The following is a 20,426-nucleotide window of genomic DNA, read 5'->3' as shown; positions in this document are numbered from 1 at the left end:
TACCAAGGCGGCTTTGGCATCGCGGGCAAAGACAAACTGGCCGACGCGGTCCTTCTCCTCGGGCTGCACCAGCCGCGCTGCCAGCAGCCACTCCTCGCGGCCGGGGCGCCAGGCGGCGCAGGGGAAGGCCCAGCGCACGCTCCCCATAGCCCGCACGGGCCGCCCGGCGCCAGCCCCCGGCAGCCGAGCCTCACGTCCCCCGCCTCTGTCCCCACGGCCTCCGCCTCAGCGCCGCCATGACGGCCGGGCCGGGGCCGGCCCGTCGGTGGGTGGGAGGGGGAGACCCAGTGTGAGGCACGGCGTCCAACCCGGTGCCAGGGCGTCCAACCCGGTGCCGGGGCGCCCCGTGAGCGACAGGAGAACGCGCCAGGTACCGGCCTCTCCGGGGGAAGGCGGTGCCTGCGGCTGCGCCACCCCCGCGCGGCCGCCCGGGAGAAAGGCCCCGGGGAGGGCGGGCGGGCTTTCAGCTGGATTGACAGCCGGAGGAACCATTCCAAGCGCGAGAGGCGGGAGAATGACACCGGAAGGAACCAATCCGGCGGCGCTGGTGCTGCGGAGGGTGGGCCAGACTGGTGGGAGAGCTGCTGGTGTTGGCTGCAGGTGGGTGCGCGCTGCTCGGAGGGAGCGCTGATGGCGGGGGGGAACTAGCAATTCGCCGGTTCCAGGGGAGACGGCAGCGCTGGAGACCCCCGCCTCCCGCGCCCGGGCGCCGCGGTCGCGCTGTGAGAGGAGGGGAAGCCCTTTGCGCCATCATGCCCGCCCTGTTAGAATGAGTCCTCCCTTAGAATGAACGGAGCCGCCGCAGCGCGCATGCGTGGCGGGCCTGGGCCTGCTCGGTGCCGGCGCCGCTGCCCTCCCCGCCGTGCAGCGGGCGGGGCGAGGCTCGTGCTCCCGTCGCCGGGGCGGGCGCTGGGGCGCGGGGCTGGGCAGGCCCCGGCGGCTGCGGCTGAGGCGCGCTCTGGAGGCGGGGGCCGATAACCCCGGCCCTGGCGAAAAGGGCGTGATTTCCTGTAAGTTCTGGCCGCCCCCTTGTCCCGGTAGGGACAGTGGACGTGGGGGCTCGTCGTGGCAGCGTTAACAGCTGACCGCGGATGTTGCCCCCCGTGTCTTCGGCCCCGTCGCTGCCCTTTAGTGCATTCTTGCTCCTGAAGAACCGTCCCGGCTCCTGGCAGAGCTGAGAGATGCCGGGAGCAGCAGCAGCAGCCGGGGTGGCCGGAGTACAGAGCCTTCCCTGGACTGGGTGCTTTGCACTGACCGAAAGAGAGGAGATAATTGTTCACACACCAGATGCTAAGTACTGCATCACCAAGTTTGGTTCTGGCTCCTAAAGACTGTGTCCAAACAAAAGCCTTTTATGTCCTGTGCTCTGTTTTGCTGAGAACTGTAATGGTTGTCACAACTGGATTCCCCTGTGCCCTCAGTTACAGGCCATCTGCTAATAATACAACGGTAATAACTTTGTTTACCCTTTGGTTTTGGAGTTGGGCTATGGCTGAAAACTTAGGATCTATTTGAAAATTTATGACACCTCCTCCTGTTTCTTGGTTTTAGAAATACTATGCTTTGACCATTCTATATTGGCCATGTACAGATTATTTTTTAAAAAATTACATTTTATCAAGTGTTTCTTATAATCTTTCATTGTGGCATTTTGAGTTTGTGGGTTTGTTGTTTTTTAGCATTCCCAGGTCCCTGTTAATGTGAAAAAGTGCTGTTTCTACACAGGCCAGAAGAAGTACTGTCTTTCTGCCTAAAATAATTCTCAGTTACAACTGAGTATAGTTGTTTGGTCTTTGCAAAATATTTTAAAAACAGAAGTAACATTTGGGGAAGCAATGAATCAGTAGTGTAATTCACTTATCTGTAAATATGATTCCCATTTTTCTTCATAACTTAGCCAACCAAGGGATGTTCTATGTGCTTTCTTATGTATTATCCAAATGCAAAGTTAACTGAGAGCAGAGGAGGACTTAGCACAGTCAGAAAACCCCCAGGATAACGCAGATCCTCCTGGAAAGTCTGCTAAGGCACATGGAAAATAAAGAGGTGATTGGTGACAGCCAACATGACTTCACTAAGGGCAAGTCATGCCTGACCAATCTGGTGGCCTTCTACAGGAAGGCTACAGAGATGGTGGATGGTGGCAGAGCAATTGACGTCATCTACCTGGATTTGTGCAAGGTGTCTGACACTCACCCACATGACATCCTGGTCTCCAAACTGACAAGACATGGATTTGGCAGATGGACCACTCGGTGGATAAGAGATTGGCTGGATGGCCACACCCAGAGAGTTGTGGTCAATGGCTCAATGTCCAAATGGAGGCAGGTGACAAGTGGTGTCCCTCAGGGGTCAGTACTGAGACCAGTGCTGTTTAACATCTTTGTTGGAGACATGGACAGTGGGATTGAGTGTATCCTCAGCAAATTTGCTGATGATACCAAGCTGTGTAGTGTAGTTGACACCCTAGAGGGAAGGGATGCCATCCAGAGGGACCTTGACAGGATGGAGAGGTGGGCCAGTGCCAACCTCATGACGTGCAACAAGGCCAAGTTCAGGGTCCTGCATCTGGGTCAGCACAACCCCAGGCACAAATACAGGCTGGGGGGAGAATGGCTGGAGAGCAGTCCTGAGGAGAAGGACCTGGAGGTGGTAATTGATGAGAAGCTCAACATGAGCCACGAGTGTGTGCTGGAGCCCAGAGGGCAAATTGTGTCCTGGGCTGCATCAAAAGAAGTGTGGTCAGCAGGGCTAGGGAGGGGATTCTGCCCCTCTACTCTGCTCTGGTGAGACCCCACCTGGAGTACTGTGTACAGTTCTGGTGCCCTCAGCACAGGAAAGACATGAATCTGTTGGAGAGAGTCCAGAGAAGGGCCACCAAGATGATCAAAGGCCTGGAGCACCTCTGCTATGAAGACAGGCTGAGAGAGTTGGAGCTGCTCAGAAAAGAAGGCTCCAGGGAGACCTTATAGCACCTTCCAGTACTTGAAAGGGGCTACAGGAAAGCTAGGGAGGGGCTTTTCATCAGAGAAGATAGTGATAGGACAAGGGGTAATGGTTTTAACCTGAGAGAGGGGAGATTTAGGTTAGATACTGGGAAGAAATTCTTCACAATAGGGTGGTGAGGAAGTGGAATGGGTTTCCCAGGTAGGTGGTTGTTCTAACATCAATATAAAACTGGAGCCAAAGCTTACATTTCAAGTATTGTATTCTGCACACTTTGAAGGGAAACTGTGGCCATATCTATGTTAGGTATTCATAAGTGATAATACTGATGAAATGTGGATTTTACGTAGTTCCAAACAAACCCTCTAGTTTGATTAATAGGTTTGACTTTTATATGCTCTCTATTTAGAAAGATGTAACCATGAAGCAGTTTTTTTCACTAATGTATTTACTGTTTTTTGAGGGTTTTTTTAAATACTCACCAAGAGTAAGTGCAAACAAGTTCAGGATGCACTGTATGTGACATGAATATATCCACTGTAAAGCCACATTTTTATCACAAGTAAAACATGATATAGTATTAGGCTGTGCTAAATTACTCCATAAGTTTGTGCTCAGTATTGCATGTAAGTTTCCAAAACCCCTACATTTTCATGACTTACAGAAATGACACACTACAGAACCCAGTAAAAGCAGCGTGAAAAACATTTGTCGCGCCAATGAATAGGCCCAAACAGATCCTTTAGGGAAGCACAGCTTATTTACACTCTTGCAAGAATGGGTGACCTAAACACGTAGGCACACCTGATAGTAAGGTGAGTAACTGTTTATATTCCCTATTCCTGACAAAAGGTTCCTTCCCCTGTTTCCCCACTGGCTGGGTAGTCCAGGGTTTACAGCCTGTCCAATACTTCTAATTATCCTATAAGTTTCCCACCCCTGTTTACATATTCTATTCTAGGGGTTTACTTTTTACCTTTTAAGGTTTAATTCTGACCTTTCTTGCCCCCTTGGCTCATCTTTCCAACCACCAAAATGATCTATACCATCTGGTGCAGTCCTGTTCTGAGGAGCAATACAGAAGTGACTTGGTTCTGTCTTATTTGGGTCATAAATCCTGCTCCTTGTACCTTGGAAGGTTCAGATATCTCAGTTACTATGGATGGAGCTCAATTAAATCACTCAGTTTCTTGGACCATAAATCACCCCAGGTGTCCTTGGAGTGCCCAGATATGTTACTTTTCAGTCAACATAAATTTAAGTTCTTCTGATTATGGCAGAAACAAACTATTATCTCATTATTAGGGTGCGAAAATGACACTACATTTCTAACAGCAGTAAGTTCATTTTCCAGAATTCATCGTTGTTATTGTTATAGTTCTTACTCTGGCAAAAATACTAAACAATAATAAGTACAGCATGGCTTTTAATTCTTTTTTTTTTTTTTTTCCCAAAAAAGAAAAATTATAGTTCTTGAACTTTTTTAGCTTAGAAAAAAAAATTCCAAAGGAACTTGATGAATTTAAGAAATTCAGCTTTCGGATTAAATCCAGTCAGATTGAGTTCTTCTAAGGGATTATTTTTTTATCTTTAATGGGTTCATGTGTTTGTGAGAGGATTTGCAATTAAAGATCACTGCTCGCAGAGAAAGAATCTCCCACTTTTGGAATGCCTCCAGGAATGAGTGCAATTTCACTGCTTCCTACTAGTACCATGCTGTGTTTGTTTTTTTATTTTAATGCTGTTTTTTTTAAATCACTACTAAAGAGCCCAAAGCTTTAAAGTTACTGCGTTACCTTTCCTTCTTAGAATACTGCCTCAATATATATTATTGATAAATGCCACTTCTGTGGATTAAATGTGACAGAATGTCACATGCTTTTTTTTTTTTTTTTTTTTTCCCCTGTCTAAAAATGACTGACTGAATATTAAATTTTCTCTGAAGTCCAGGTTTTAATGAAAATCTGTGAAACTTGAGTTGCATTGAAATTTCCAGACAGGAACCTGGAATTCTGTTACTGTCTGTTTTCAGCCTTAGACAGCCAACGATAGTCAAAACAATAGTATAATTTAAAAGTACACAACTTTAGTATTTATAATTTAATTACATTTCAATCCACTCTCATCTTTTTAGTCAGTAATTAGAAATGTTACCAAATCCTTTAGATATTTGTGCTGCATATTAAATTAGGTGCTGTTAAATTAGATATGTACTGGGGAGTTGTGTATTTAAAAATGGTTAGTAAATTACGGATTCTCCCCTTTTGAATAGATGAGTGAAAATACAAATCATCTTGATGGGTATATAGTAGACTTAACAGTATAATACTTTTTTTTTAATATTAGATTTTAAAATGCTGACCTTGACCTTTTCAAAACTTACATTAACTGTACATTTAAATCTTGTATGAAAAACAATAGAAAATGTTTCTAGAAAATGTATACAATTGCTACAATTCTAGAAAATGTATACAATTGCTTGTCTTAATTCTTTCTTCCTCGGCACATAATGTTAGCTGTAAAACGCCAGCATTTAAGATTTTACTTTTTAAAAAATGCTGCTTTTTAGTAAGACTTACTCTTCAAGGTGGCAGATGGCTGAGTGACAAAGGCAACATTCTCTTGAAGAACAAGTTATTTCTTGTAAGATACGTGCTAAGAACTATTAAGAATTAATAGTAATTTTTTTTTAATTGGTGAGAGAGTACTGTACACAGTACTGTACACAGAGTGCTGTAGCACAGCTATATTGTGCATTGAGATAAAGCAGATAGATTGTTTTACAATTGTTTTTAAATAGTAAAGTACCAAATAAAGGTTGAGTTTAGACTGCTTTTGCCAGCTGCACTGGCAAAGGAGAGAACATCTACAGACAGAACATTATTTGTACTATCTGAATGCATCCATGCCACAGAGCAGTGTCTGGCGTGTTGGGAACAGGCTCCAGTCCCATGATAGTTTGGCCATGTTTATAGTTAGGCAGGCATGGCCCTGAGGTGCCTCTTCTGACACAGTGCTAACTTACTTATACACAGTATTGATGGCTGCTCAGTACCTTCACAAAATATCATCCCCATGGCTATTACGAAGTCACTTATATCTGTAGATACGTTTTTATCTTACTATTCTAAAGTGATGAAAACAATTTGGTGTAAATCGTCTCTGAGGCCAGTCTGTACCCTGTGTTCTCATCTGAGTGTTCATGCTCCATTCTTACTACATAGACCCTTGCCCTCCCTTGTTTAATAAATTTTTCTCTGTTATTCACTTTGAATGAATTGCTGTCTTATACCAGTCTCAACTTCATTAGCATATTTAAAGTTATGTAATCTTTGTATCTGTTAGTCACAGCATCTAAGTCTTTTGACTTTCAGCAAAACTGTTTTAAAATATGTATTGTTTATATGTGGATGTTCTGACCTATGCTGTGGTGAGAACTACAGTAGACCCTGCACAAACCAAAGTTCATCTCTTCTCAAAGTTCACTCCGCAGTTCTGTTTGCATTGCTGTTTCAGATCTGGTAGAATGGATCTGAACACCATTTCTAGGAGGCATATTGCATTGATTATTATTTTAGTGTCTTCTTGTTGAGATATTCTGAAAATGTCTGTCCAGGATGTTTTTGGACTCCTATACAAGTCTGGGTCTGATGTGCCATGTTACAGGAGATGTTGGAAGGCTCCTTGTGTGAGACGCACCTGCTGTTTCAGATGACAGAAGAGGGCTTGCCTGTATGGGCTTTGCCTGCCATGATAAGAAGCTGTAAGGCACACACAGCTCTATGTTAAGAAACAGAAGCAGGAGATCCCAACTCTAATGAACCTCTACTGGAATATGAGTCTTGGTAATCCACATAAAGACAGACTTTGTGGGAGAAAATGGAGCAAATATAAGGAGGCTCATTGCCCAGCTTTCCTGAACTCCAGACCTACAAAGCATATGTCTGCACCCCTTATGTTTTGTATGTCTTTGTCCGTAACTTAATCAAATATTTATAAATATAACTTGTTTAATTCAAATGGCTTTGTAGAAGAATGCATTAAATAATTATAAATGCTAGTTGGCCTTGTTTAACATACCAAGGTTTAGCTGAATTTTTAAGATTTTTGGAGGGCTCTAAAATCATCATCGGATCCAGTAAAGTGGTAAATTAGTACCAAAATTAGCAAATAAAGCAGGAATTGGTTGCAAGACAGATGATAATTTAATCTCATTTTTTAACAGAGTGTAGGGGAGGGTGAATTAGGCTAAGCCCAGTATTCATTAGTATCTTCCTTAATGATGGACAAAAATGCTAGAGGTACAATGCTGAAATTTGCTTTTAATAAAAAATAGGGAGACACTGCTATTGCAGATTATGATAAGGATGCACTGCATGACCTGCAAATTGGACTAGTGAGACAGTGATGAGATCTTAATGCTGTACAACAAATCTGATATCAGTCAAAAAATATGCTTAAACTGGAGTGGATTAAGAGAAAACTGCAAGAATTAACAAAAATTCCGTCTTGCAAATGGGCTTTGGAAAGTTTGACTGTTGCTCATTCTAAAAACAGTCAAGAGAGGTTATCAACACTCTTGATAATTTTGAGTGAATTAATACACAAAGGAAAATCAAGTCAGATGATATTTTTGACAGAAGAACAAATATATGTAAGCATTAATAAACAGATTGTGTAATGAAAAGGAGTTTTGCAGTCTTGGCACCAATGTACTGGCATAGTCTTTATGTGGAAATCGTGGTGGTAAAAGAAAACTTTCTGAAACAGATTACCTTTATAAAAGTGATTATATGATGCCTTTGCCTAAAATAGCAGAGACGGACTTAATGACATGAGGTGTTTCTGTGTTCTTTATGTGAAGACAAATATTACTAGAATTGGTAATTTTACCTACAGAAAGTAAGTAGTAGGTCAGAGCTTGCTATAGAAATTGTGTGTAAGAGGAGAAACACATCTACTGTCTATTATCAGTTCCACAATCTGTGAATGGGTTCACATTTCCTTTAAAAGAAGTGCTACTTTACATTATGCTAAATAAGCTTTGAAATTCACTTGCTTTTTTTAAAGTTTCATTCATATGTGGGAAACTAATTTTACTGAAACAACTCTGCTTTTGAAGTTCCAGTCTTTTGAGGAATAGGCTTTTTAAGTTCATAAGAAAAGGGTATTCTAGAGAATTCTGACATACAAAAAGGCTTTATGATTTATGGAAGCTGGGGTTTATGAGGCCATACATTATCAGAATAAATGGTGGTCTTGTTCTTCTGTATTTTCCTAGTTCCTCAGGCTTAGAATGGAAAGAGTGAATACGTGAGATTGTCTGGCCATGGGAAGGAGAAGATGCCTGCTCCAAGGGTGCCAGTGCTGGCAGCAAGATCAATGGATCTCTTCTATTCCAGGAGACATGGAGGTCTATTTGTGGTTGGAGCTACCTGACTAGATAAAGTATAGATCAGTCTGCTCTGAAAGTACCTCCCATGAAGAAGACTGCCTGATGGCTTAGTTTGCTCTGAATGTATCATGTTACCAGATAAGCCTTTTCATGAAATTGAAAACCAAAACCAATCTTTTTCTGGTTTCTGGGTTTGGCTTTGAATTCACTATCCCCTTCTTTGTCAATTCAGGTGGGCCATTATCTGTTGCTAATCTTAATTGGAATTGTGAAGCAGAATCGAAAAACCTTGAAATGTTTCCTTAAGCTTTAAAATTGGCAATCTTGAGTCAAATTTACAGGAAGGGCAGACTGTACAACTGTAAATAGCACTTTAAGTAGGTGTAAATAGAATGTACTCATGTTTAAAGTTTCTTTATGTTGTCAAAGTGGAGTAAAATATTTTAATGTAAAAACAGTGAAACCAAATTTACCATGCAAACAATGCACTTCAACATAAGGAATTTCACCAGAAAAACTTGGCTGCTGAAAGGGAGAATGCACTGTCTTAAACTTCAAGCAGTTCTGAACCCAGTTCATTTAATGTCACTGTAAATGAAGCTCACAGTTTGCAGCATAAGCTCCAAGCAAACATGCAGCTTCATAGGGAAACTAAAGGTACAGATAAAGTCAGTATCAACTGACAACACTCAGAGTTGCATTGTCACCAAACCATTTTTAAATGACCCCGTTTGGTAAGCCCTAGCAATGCTGTGATGAGGCCAGGCTGTCGGTGTTTGTATTCTGTTGTTTTAGTCCTGAATGCCTAATGGGAATCCACTTACAAAGTAATTGAGTAACCTGTATCTCCCTTTCACTGTAAACTGAAAACATTGGTCTGCTCTCAGTTTGGGGGTTGTAGTATACAGATGAGCCTTTTGGAATCTAAAAATATGTAACAAAGTTTTCCTATTCCATCTTCATTTTACATCAAATTGCAAGAGTTTGGGTTTTGACCATTAAAAATTTTACCACACTCCTAAGTGTGCTTCCTGTGGACTTTATTGAAAAATAATGCTACAGGTGAGTACTATTTGTAGAGTTGTTCTCTGATACATGTCAGATATTTTACTTTTCAAAGTATGCTATGTGTATATATTTTGCAAAGTTTTAATATAAATTCAGTGTAAAAGTCACTTATACACAAATTGAGAACTGTGCATAGGAGTTAGAAACCAAATTAAATGCTGGAATTTTGTTGTTTTATGGTACATTATTTAAAAAAAAATGCTAAGACTGTAAAAACAATTACTTTTTTTTCCATTTCAGTTTCAGGAGTAGATTGAAGAAACTATGGCAAATCAGCGGGATTACATTAGCAGACCTATTTGCAATGGAATTTCTGTTCCTGAAAACAAAATCAATTCGTTAGTGGCTGAAGGTCATGGACAACAAATTTTAAAAGTACTACAAAAGTTCAGAGAACAAAATATATTTTTTGACTTTAAAATCCTTGTGAAAGATGAAATAATTCCTTGTCATCGTTGTGTACTGGCAGCGTGCAGTGATTTTTTCAGGTAAACCTAATTTTGGCATGACTATGCAAGAAATGAATTTTAAGTTCTCTGGGAGGGAGGGAAGGAATATAATTATATAAGTTAAAAAAATAAGTCATCACAACTGGCATGTGTCTGCAGACTTTTGAGCGAAGTGTTCAAACATCATACTAAGGATAGCAAAAAAAAACCAACCCAACAACAAAAACAAATCCGAAGCAAAACTACAGTGTTAGATGCCTTAACCATACCCCAAATACATCTCTTTGTATTTCCAAAGGCACGTGAGGACTCTGAATTTGAGACTCAGATGGCAGTCTATACTCTGAAATATAAATGTCAAACCATAAGTGCATGGTTTTGCTGTTAGGTAGAATCAACACAAGATTTATATCTTTATCTGTTGCCTGTATCTACTGGAAGGTCTGCAAGGTCGGTTTGTCTTTCTATGGGACAGTCTCTGAACTTTGACACATTTATATTGTGAAACACAGAAGGCTGATTACAAATACATCTTGCATTGAGCAACTGTGGATAAATTGTACATGGTTTTGGAATGGGGCTGGATTTTCTTTCTCTAAGATGAGTGGTCAGTATAGCAGTTTGTCTTCAGACAGAGATATTTTTTCTAAATTACAGTTTTCAGCCTTCCAGCATGAAATGGATCTGTGATCTTCCTTCTGGTGCTATACATTCTTAAGGGACAGATCATTTGCATGCAGGTTATTAATTTATGAAGAACCTTGCTAACTGTTTTATTATTAAGACTGAAACTTGCAATTCTACACTGAAAGTCTGTTTCCAAATACACTCTTTACGAAAACATAAATTTAAGATGCTCTAACGATGGAAAAATGGGCTCCTGGAAATGAGTTAATGAGCTTGATTTGGTTGCCCGTACGTAGGTGACAACTGATATTTTCAAATAGCCTGGAGCATCCTATGGTATATGGGAATCTGCCATATGTTGCAGAGTACACAGGCTATATTTGTTCTTAGGACTACTGAAAAAAGAAGTGCAAGTGAAATAAACTATTTCTCCACTATCGCAGGGGATTAATTTTTTTTGCTCTGGCACACAGAACTATTTGCATTTCAAGTTTTTACTGCTTGACAGGATAGAGATGCTCTGGTAGGAAAGGAATATTAGATTAAATAGCTTAGAGTGGTAATTTTTAGAACTTAAGTACATGGTAACATATGTGGTCTTTTCACTGCCAACTGGCTCTTCAGGTTATTTGCCAGGAGAGACCTCTCCCTGTGTGTAACCACTGGTAACAGCAGCCATCAAATTTGTAAGTTGTCTTGGAATGCAAGGCCCATTTGTTACTTTCAGGAAATAAACAGTATCTAGGTCCACAAGCTAAATGTTAAATTAAGCACCTTTTGTCTCCTTGGTGTTTGGATTTCTTTCAGTTTTGTTTCCATTGTGTAAACCCAAGATTGGGCAACATTTTGCTCCCGACTCGTTAGCTTTCAGAATCAAAGCTTTTGCCTAGATTGCTCTATTTATATAGATATATATTTATGCTATATTTATAATCCAGATTATACACTTAATATTTGATGATTTGTCTACATCTTTCTCCACTATCATGTTTTGCCAAATTTGGAAGCCGTTGCTATCACAGCCTGATGCTTCAGCTCTGGGAGGGTAGGGCAAGTGATGTTGCCGCCCTAGACTGTTGCCAGCACTTACTGGCTTGAAAACATTATTTTTTCATGCCATGTTAGATTGTGTGAAATAATTAAAAATTATTCCGTATTCAGTAATAAAGCAGTCAAAATTTGAATAAAATCTGCACAAACCTACTGATCAATGTTTGTTCCATGATTTCAACTGTCATCTTTGTATTCAGTCACAATCTACTTTCTGTACAAGTTTCATTGCATCATCCAATCCTATGTCAAAACCTCATTTTCTCTGACGTCTGTCTGTACCCATACATCTATCAATTCTTAAGCAAGAATTATGCTTCCTCATACTTCTTCTTATTCACCCCTCACCCACTTTTATTACAGAGGAATGCACCCATCATCCATCCTGCCATTTGCTCAGCCTGCAATTTGGAAGGCCTTTTTTCCACTTTTTTTTCTGTGTTCATCCACAGTGCATATCTAAACCGCAGGGCATTTTTACTATATATTTCTTAAATCAGCCTTTCTTTCTCAAACGATTGAAACTGATGGTGCCCCTAACAATTTCTTAATTTTTATGAACAGTGAGAGCTGTAGACTTCTTTTCTTTGTGTGAAAATCCATACAAAATACAGGTGCTGCTATAATTTTTGTGAGCCCTCACTTTGAACATGTTCTTATCACCACTTTTTTCTTCAACCATATCAAGTAAATATATTGTTCTTACTTATGAGAACCTCCGTATTTCAGGTCTATACAGCCTGCCCAGCTTACTATGTGCCCCTGATTGTCTCCTTGCTCTCTCATCAGTATTCTCTGCTGCTTGCTAGATCTTTAATTTGTGTGCATATCTTCTATATTTTATTCACAGAGCCATGTTTGAAGTTAATATGAAAGAACGAGATGATGGCAATGTTACTATTAGTAATCTGTCGCCCAAGGCTGTGAAAGCTTTTCTTGATTATGCTTATACAGGAAAAACAGAGATAACAAATGATAACGTGGAAATGCTCTTCCAACTGTCATCATTTCTTCAAGTTTCACTCCTTTCCAAAGCTTGCAGTGACTTTCTAATAAAAAGTATTGATCTAGTGAATTGCTTACAGTTGCTTTCTCTATCAGAAAGTTATGGTTCTGTCCGTTTATTTGATCATGCACTAGATTTTGTACAGCACCACTTCTCCTTGCTCCTCAGATCAAGTGATTTTTTGGAGATGAATTTTGAGATACTACAAAAATGTCTTGAGGCTGATGAACTAAATGTCCCTGAGGAAGAATCGGTGTTGAAAGCTGTTCTTCAGTGGACCAAACATAACTTAGAAACACGACAGAAATACCTGCCTAATTTGATGAAAAAAGTGAGACTACACCAGTTACCTGAAAAGACTTTGCAGGAATTTCTACATTCTGAAGAACACTTACTTAAGACTGCTAATTGCTCAGTAATAATCGATGATGCAGTTAAAAGTGTGCAGAACTTTAGTGGACTGTTTCCAGACGCACGTCCTTCAACAACAGAAAAATACATATTCGTTCATAAAACTGATGAAGATGGAGAAAACAAACATACGTTCTGCTACAACATCAAAACAGATACATGGAAAGAACTACCACACACACACATGATTGATCTCCCAGGGTCAAGTTTATCTAGCTATGGAGAAAAAATATTTATAACTGGAGGATGCAAAGGGAATTGTTATAGGACTGTCAGGCTTCATATTGCAGAACCATTTCATGATGCCACTGACCAAACCTGGTGCTACTGTCCAGTCAGCAATGAATTCTCCATAGTGTCAGCTATGAAAAAACCAAGGACAATGCACACATCTGTTGTAACCCTAAACCAGCTGTTTGTGATAGGTGGAAAGACCAAAGGAGCTCAAGAAACCCGAAGTCTTTTGGACGTAGAATCCTATAATCCTCTTTCCAAAGACTGGAAGTCTGTTAGCCAATTACCAAGAGGTATCTACTATCCAGAAGCAAGTGCATGTCAGAATATAATTTATGTCCTTGGCTCAGAAGTAGAGATTACTGATGCCTTTAATCCATCTCTTGACTGTTTCTTTAAGTACAATGCTATGACTGATCAGTGGTCTGAGCTTGTAGCAGAATTTGGGCAATTTTTCCATGCAACTCTAATAAAAGCTGTTCCAGTGAACTGTACATTGTACATATGTGACCTCTCCACCTACAAGGTCTACAGTTTTTGCCCAGAAACTTGTGTTTGGAAAGGGGAAGGATCTTTTGAATGTGCTGGCTTTAACGCAGGGGCAGTTGGGACAGAAGACAAAATTTATATATTAGGTGGTGATTATGCTCCAGAAGAAATCACAGATGAAGTTCAAGTCTACCATAGCAGTAGGTCTGAGTGGGAGGAAGTTTCACCAATGCCAAGAGCCTTAACTGAGTTTTATTGTCAGGTCATTCAGTTTAATAAATATAGGGACCCCTGGTCATCTGTACTTACAATTTGCTCTGGAGAGTTTTGAAACTCCTGAGTCAAAAGAATCTAAATGCACAAGCTTTAGAACAGATTTTTAGGTATAAATTTTCAGATAGAAAAATATGTACTGCTTTGATTAAATCTTCAATGTAAGGTGTATGCTATATAGAATTGCTTTTGGAAGAGTCCATTAAATTGTCATCCATGCTAGTCATCAAATAGAAAGGATTACTTAATTTTATATGCAAGTCTTCTCTGTAATTATCTGAATAATTTGCAAAATGATACTACTTTTCAAAAAAGCATAATAATGAAGAATTCATTATGTAATATGTGCCATTATTTCTGTAATATTCACAGCTGTCCCAGTAGACAAATTGCTGAGTGAGAAAATGGACTGTGATACTGTTTTCCCAATGTAACTGAAGTTTAAGAGAAATCTACATTAGTGTTGTTTTATTTAGGGTTTTTTTAATATTCATAAACCTGTAAGAAGATTTCATTGTCAGCTTTATCTTATCAGAATGACCTTAGCATGGGCAAGAGCCAAAGTGACCTTCACAGCATTAAAACCAGGTATTTAACTTGAAGAGACTGATAATTCCTATCATCTTACTTCAGCTCTTCTTTTCTACTAGTTTTTCTCCATCCTTGTGCCTTAGTACTAGCTGTACTTTCTGTTTGCATCCCATTAACTGTGGCAAGACAAACTTTAACAACATAGTGTAGGATGGGGTAGATTTCTGCAGGGTTAATGGAGTATCTTTGCCTCAGACATGCTGTTAGGTAAAGAAAAAAAACACTTCAGGATGTTTTTTAAGAGAATTCTTCCATCTCTGAATTCTCCAGTGCTACTCACTAAGCAGCCACTAGGCTGCTTACAGCAGCAAGCTGTAAAATAAATTTTAGTTACTGCTTTGGTTAACTACAGGAAAAGGCCATATCTTGTCATACATCAAATACAAAGTTACAAAAATAAATCCCTATATTTAAAGTTGAAGTAAATAGTATTTCCGAAGTGAAACAATTCCTTTTTAAAAAACTTCTATAGAGGTTCAAATAAATTAAACCACTTTCATATTGTACTTTATGGTAATTTTAAGTGTTAAAATATTACCAGGTAAACACTACACATTATATCGCTTGAGAAATCTTCAGTAGCCATCTATTAGAATGTTAAAATTGTAATGGACTTTTAGAATTAATATTAGTCTGGGCATAACTTGTGAAGTAAATTTGATCTCATGCACACAAAGTGTCTGAAAGGAGGACACTGACATCAATTAGGTTTCATAAATTCATTCATAATCTTCCACAGCCTGAGAATTTTATTTCCAGCTACTTGAATAATATATTGGGAGCCCTTGTGTTCCATGAAGTATTGTTTAAGCAGCAAGGTTGTCTTATTTCAAAATAAATGGTTCTAAACATCTAAGCACATCTTTTCCAAGTAGTTTAAAAATAAACAAAACATAGTGAGGTGTCTAAAAGATCTTTCACGTGGCTTGAGATGACTGCAGTAATTTCATTATCACATCACTACTGCATGTACTTTTTGCAAAACTCAAGCTCAATATTAATGCTTATAACTTATTGCCTAGCAACATACTTCGGTTTTAAATATAAAACAATGGAAAGCTCAAATTCTGTAATTGACTCTCTAATTTGTTATCAGATACCTTTACAAATTTAGATAACATTAATCATAAATATTTTCATATGGATGTAAATGAAAGCTATGCACATTTGGAGAACATACTAGTAGAGTGGAACCCTCCCACTCAGTCATTTATTGGTATTAAGGCATGTAAGTTCTGTAGAAGTAAATAGCTTGTTATTATAGTATTTCAGGCAACTTCCACATTTATTGTCTTCTTAGCATAGTGAAACTCCAAATTATAACTACACTTAGGCAGGTAACCTTTACAATCACCACACTGAAATGCATTTTTATATTGGAGCACAACTTCTTTTTTTAGTGCAAAGGTATTGAATAGTTTAGGAGACATGGAGAATACTATTCCTGCTTACTGAAACAGTAGGATAAAAACAAGTAGACATATAGGAGAACGTAGTTTTAGCATTAATAAGGCTACTCATGGTAGCATAGAAATTTCACTAATCACTAATTATTGCAACTTGTCACTTCATCAGAAATATAAGGCCCAAATCTCTGCTTTTGTTTTTGTGGGGTTTTTCATTTACGAGTATGTAATTTATGCAACAAGGCAAGCAACATATTATGCCCATAGTACATGGGTATAAATAGCTATGCAAATTGGAAGAGACAGGAGAATTGCAAGGTTTTTTTCATTGCCTCTGTCATGACCAAATTGCTGGGTCACAGAAATAGCAAGTGAGTCAGTAATTCAGGTGACACTTTTTCCTCGTAAGTTTTTCCTTACAGCAAGTTTTTTTTGGCAGTCTTCCATCCAGCTGCTTGCTATATGTATAAGCCTCTGGCATATGACAAAAGATAGAGCAATGACATATGCAGTAAATTACTTAGTATGTATAGTGAAACCTGAAGCTGAATTTGGAAAACAGACATGCTTCTTTAATATTGAATGCTACATTTGCACAGGGACTAATGTCAGTTCCCAGTTTGACAGTTCATAGATTTCAAATGGAGTTGAGCTGTCTTACTCAGTGATCAAGAATTAATGTAGTAGTGTCAGTTACTTTATACCATTGCTTACAGAAAAATAACTGAAAATAGTAGGAATTTTCTTCAGTTATGTAGGTAACCCTGTATTACAAGTGTCACAGACGAAAAAAAGGTTATTTGCCACAATTCTACATACAGAGAGTTAAATCTGAAAGCAGAATTGAGTGCAGACGAAGCCATGTTAGAAAATCATGGCTAAAACCAAGGCTTTATGATAGAACTAAGGGCCTATGCTCCAAATCCTGTAATTAATCGCTAATGATGTACGAAATCTCAGTTGGCTGCACTACTCAGAAGAATATGGATTACTTGCATGAGTAACTGCTGTAGGTCTGGATCAAACAGATTTTTCAGTCTACTTTATGCAGCTGTTATGCAATTTTTTAGAAGTCACAAACTTAGTGCAAAGCAAGTTATTCTACATCTTTTCTGACTATTCGAAGTTCACAGTACTTTATAAAAAAGTACCTTCCTCTAAAAATAGTCTATGACTAGATTATTGTCTGTGTTCTCACTGAAATGTAAGTTTAAAACATACAAATTGCATGTAAAGTTATAATCTACAATTTGCACTTAAACAATGTAACCAAAACATTTCTAATAGTATTCTATGTCACAGAACACATTATAAGCATGACCAGTGTAATATACATTAAGATAATATATATTGTATGTTGGGTTTTAATATCCAGTAATTACTATATTGGATAATCTTAATTTTTAAAGAATGCTATCAAAACATTATGGCACTTTGGTAATGTCACCATACTGGTTTAGTTGTTATACTAAATATAAATTATTCAGGTGTTTATATTGATTATGTTTGCACAGACCTGATGGTTATTATTTATGTACTAATGAATTTATTTTCTATATTCTAAACATTTGTCGTAAGTCAGTTTACTGCTGTTAAAAATTCATTATATTCACAAATTGGAGTAGATTTACTGGGTCAGATTTACTTCTGGTATTACTCCATGAAGAAAGCTGTATAACTCCTCTGGTTAGTAAGGTATAGGCTACAGAATGTGCTGTCTGCAGTTTCAAATATGTAGTCTGATTTTAGATGTTTCTATGTGTAGGTGACCAACAGGAGGCAGCATCAGATCTATTTTAATTAAAATAAACTGAAACCAGGGATAGATTTGACAGTATTTATAGCCAAACATTATGCTTGATTTACTTTTTTTTCCCCTTCTAACACTCCATAAAACATACAGATCAGTAACATTTTGCTGCTGCCTGGGCTCTCCTGATATGTGGAAAGTACGATACATGTTTGCTGAGATGTTCATTCTTCTGTGAAATAAAAGCATCAAGCAACTGAATCCTCCTCAGGACTGATTTTTTTTCAGGGAGTTTCAGAATAGAATCTACAATGTTTCTCATAAGGTAAAATACTTTTTCCCCCCTTTCTTTCAGCAACTAGAGAACGTTTTCAATGTTAATTATAACCAAGAATGCAGTTAGCATGCATGAAAACTGCAGTGAAAGGGGCTAATTATTCTTGGACCCTGTATGTGTATATCCTTTGTGTATCAATTTGCTGTTCCCACACTGAATTTGATTTAGTGTGCTGAAAAGCTGTAAAGTACTCATTTAAATTCATATCTTTTTCCATTGGATCTGCCTACCTCAGATTAATATGTAGGGGATTTCTTAACCATTTAAGTATTACAAATTATTAGGTATTGATTTTTATTGAAATGGGCTTCCCTACTACTTAGGAGTGGCTTTAAATAAAAGGAGATATAAGCTTACACTTAGCATAACATTCATGAGGAAAGGGTGCAGAAATGGCAGTAATACCAAGTGAGAGAGCCCTGTGTTGTCTTGTATTCTTCCAGAATTTAAAATTCTGTAACCTCCCAACCTCTGTATAGATAAAAGAGAGTTACAGCAATAAAAATTAACCTTCTGACACTCCAAGGCCTTTGCCCCTCAGCTAGCAAGAGCTACCTGGAGACATGTACAAACTGTTCCAACAGTGTTCACAATGTTAAAAGCTTTTAATGAACAGTAAGAGGATTCACAGACCAGATGTAAGAGCTATAGTTGGGTAGCACAACCAGAAGAAAACTGTGTATATTTGTTCTAGAGATCCAGGGAATTCACCATGGACTTGCACAGTTTGTATCTGAAGGGTATTTGGGGTGCGGGGGGGGAAGCTTGTTTCTCATAGTGATAAAAAGCATGGAAGCAGATTCTGGATTTGACAAATAAATGACGTATTGTTGTTACACATACATAATACATAAGTTCAAGACAATTCACACAAATTAAGGAGGTCTGAGGATTTTTGTTGCAAGAATTTGGTGTACACCAAGATTTTTCACCTGTAATGAATAGCCTCTTTAATAGTGGAGTAACAACAGGGGGAGAAAGTAGATCTATTTAGAATTATAGGTACAGCTACTCTAAGAAATCACATGCTTCCTTGTTCAAATTATTCTAATGCACACTAATCATATTCATTGGTTTTGTGCTTTACAATAAAAGAATACTCAATGAGGTATAATTAGCACTGATTATTTTTGCAGACTGGCAGAGGTTCAGACTGTTAATGACTTTCACTCTTGATCATTTTTACACCTGCTTTCACCTGCATCTAGTTTGAACTACCTTGCAAGACTTTTGGGGCACACATCTTATTTTTGAGCACTGTCAAAATATTTGTAATAATGTAAATTGAAGCCTAGTTCATACAGTAAGAACTATCCCTGTTCCAGCACTGTCACACAGAATCACACAGAATGACAGGTGTTGGAAGGGACCTCTGGAGATGATCTAGTCCAACCCCACTGCTAGAGCAGGTTGGAACACGTCTAGGTGCTTTTGAATGTCTCCAGGAATGGAGACTCCACAGCTTCCCTGGGCAGCCTGTTCCCAGTGCTCTGTTACCCTCAAGAGTAAAGAAGTATTTTCTCATATTCAGGTTAAACCTCCTGTGTACCAGTTTGTGACCACTGCCCCTTGTTCTGTCACTTGACACCACTGAGAAGAGTCTGAACCCATCCTCCTGACACCCACCCTTCAGATATTTATAAGCATTGATGAGATCCCCCCTCAGCCTCCTTTTCTCTAAGCTGAACAGACCCAGCTCTCTCAGCCTGTCCTCATATAGGAGATGCTCCAGTCCCCTAATCACCTTAGTGGCTCTTGTGCTGGACTCTGTCCAGTAGTTCCCCATCCTTCTTGAACTGGGGAGCCCAGAACTTCAAGCAGTGCTCCAGGTGAGGCCTCCCCAGGGCAGAGTAGAGGGGGAGGAGAACCTTCTCGACCTGCTGGCCACACTCTTCTTAATGCACCCCAGGATGGCACTGGCCCTCTTGACTGCCAGGGCACATTGCTGGCTCATGGTCCGCCTGCTGTCCACCATGACTCCCAGGTCTTTTTCCCCAGAGCTGTTTTCCAGCAGCTGTCCTGGTGCATGGGGTGGTTCTTCCCCAGATGGAGTACTCTACACGTGCCCTTATTGAACTTCAATAGGTTTCTCCCCGCCCAGCTCTCCAGCCTGTCCAGGTCACACTGCATGGCAGCACAGCCTTCAGGCACATCAGCAACCCTTCCCAGTTTTGTATCACGAGTGAACTTGCTAATTATATGCTCTGTCCCTTCATCCAGGTCATTGATGAATATATTGAACAGGACCGGACCCAGCACTGACCCCTGAGGGATCCCACAAGCCACAGGCCTCCAGCTGGAGTCAATGTGGCGTGGTCTTGCTACCCTACTCCTTACTATTTTCTTTTTTAGATCTTTATGATAGTACACAATGGGAAGTATGACAGCTAAGTA

General features: G+C 39.5%; 2 protein-coding genes across 5 annotated transcripts in view; one reads left to right on the top strand and one right to left on the bottom strand.

Moving 5' to 3' along the window:
* Window positions 1-386, bottom strand: part of AASDHPPT (aminoadipate-semialdehyde dehydrogenase-phosphopantetheinyl transferase) — a 28,172-nt gene extending 27,786 nt beyond the window's left edge. The window contains exon 1 of the mRNA XM_051609055.1: window positions 4-386. Coding sequence (XP_051465015.1) covers window positions 4-147 — 144 coding nt within the window. The 5' untranslated portion in view covers window positions 148-386. The remainder of the gene's footprint in view (window positions 1-3) is intronic.
* A 57-nt stretch (window positions 387-443) lies between these two features.
* KBTBD3 (kelch repeat and BTB domain containing 3) lies at window positions 444-17,956 on the top strand. 4 transcript variants are annotated; one of them, XM_051608944.1, is made up of 4 exons: window positions 444-600; window positions 8,228-8,573; window positions 9,650-9,897; window positions 12,386-17,956. In XM_051608944.1, exons 3-4 carry the CDS (start codon window positions 9,674-9,676, stop codon window positions 14,004-14,006), a joined length of 1,845 nt encoding a protein of 614 aa, XP_051464904.1. In that variant the 5' UTR covers window positions 444-600; window positions 8,228-8,573; window positions 9,650-9,673; the 3' UTR covers window positions 14,007-17,956. The 4 variants fall into 4 exon arrangements, with proteins under 4 accessions (XP_051464904.1, XP_051464895.1, XP_051464914.1 ...); XM_051608935.1 differs by lacking the exon at window positions 8,228-8,573; XM_051608954.1 differs by lacking the exons at window positions 444-600; window positions 8,228-8,573 and adding an exon at window positions 1,054-1,449.
* The last annotated feature ends 2,470 nt before the right edge of the window (window positions 17,957-20,426 follow it).

The sequence above is a fragment of the Apus apus genome, chromosome 1 (genome assembly GCF_020740795.1).
Source record: "Apus apus isolate bApuApu2 chromosome 1, bApuApu2.pri.cur, whole genome shotgun sequence".
NCBI classification, from domain to species: Eukaryota; Metazoa; Chordata; class Aves; order Apodiformes; family Apodidae; genus Apus; species Apus apus.
This window is presented reverse-complemented; position numbering and strand designations above follow the sequence as displayed.

Coding starts and splice junctions, on each gene's coding strand:
- KBTBD3 (XM_051608935.1), top strand. CDS start 9,674: ATGGCAAATCAGCGGGATTACATTAGCAGACCTATTTGCAATGGAATT. Junction 9,898..12,385: donor GCGTGCAGTGATTTTTTCAG/GTAAACCTAATT, acceptor TTTTATTCACAG/AGCCATGTTTGAAGTTAATA.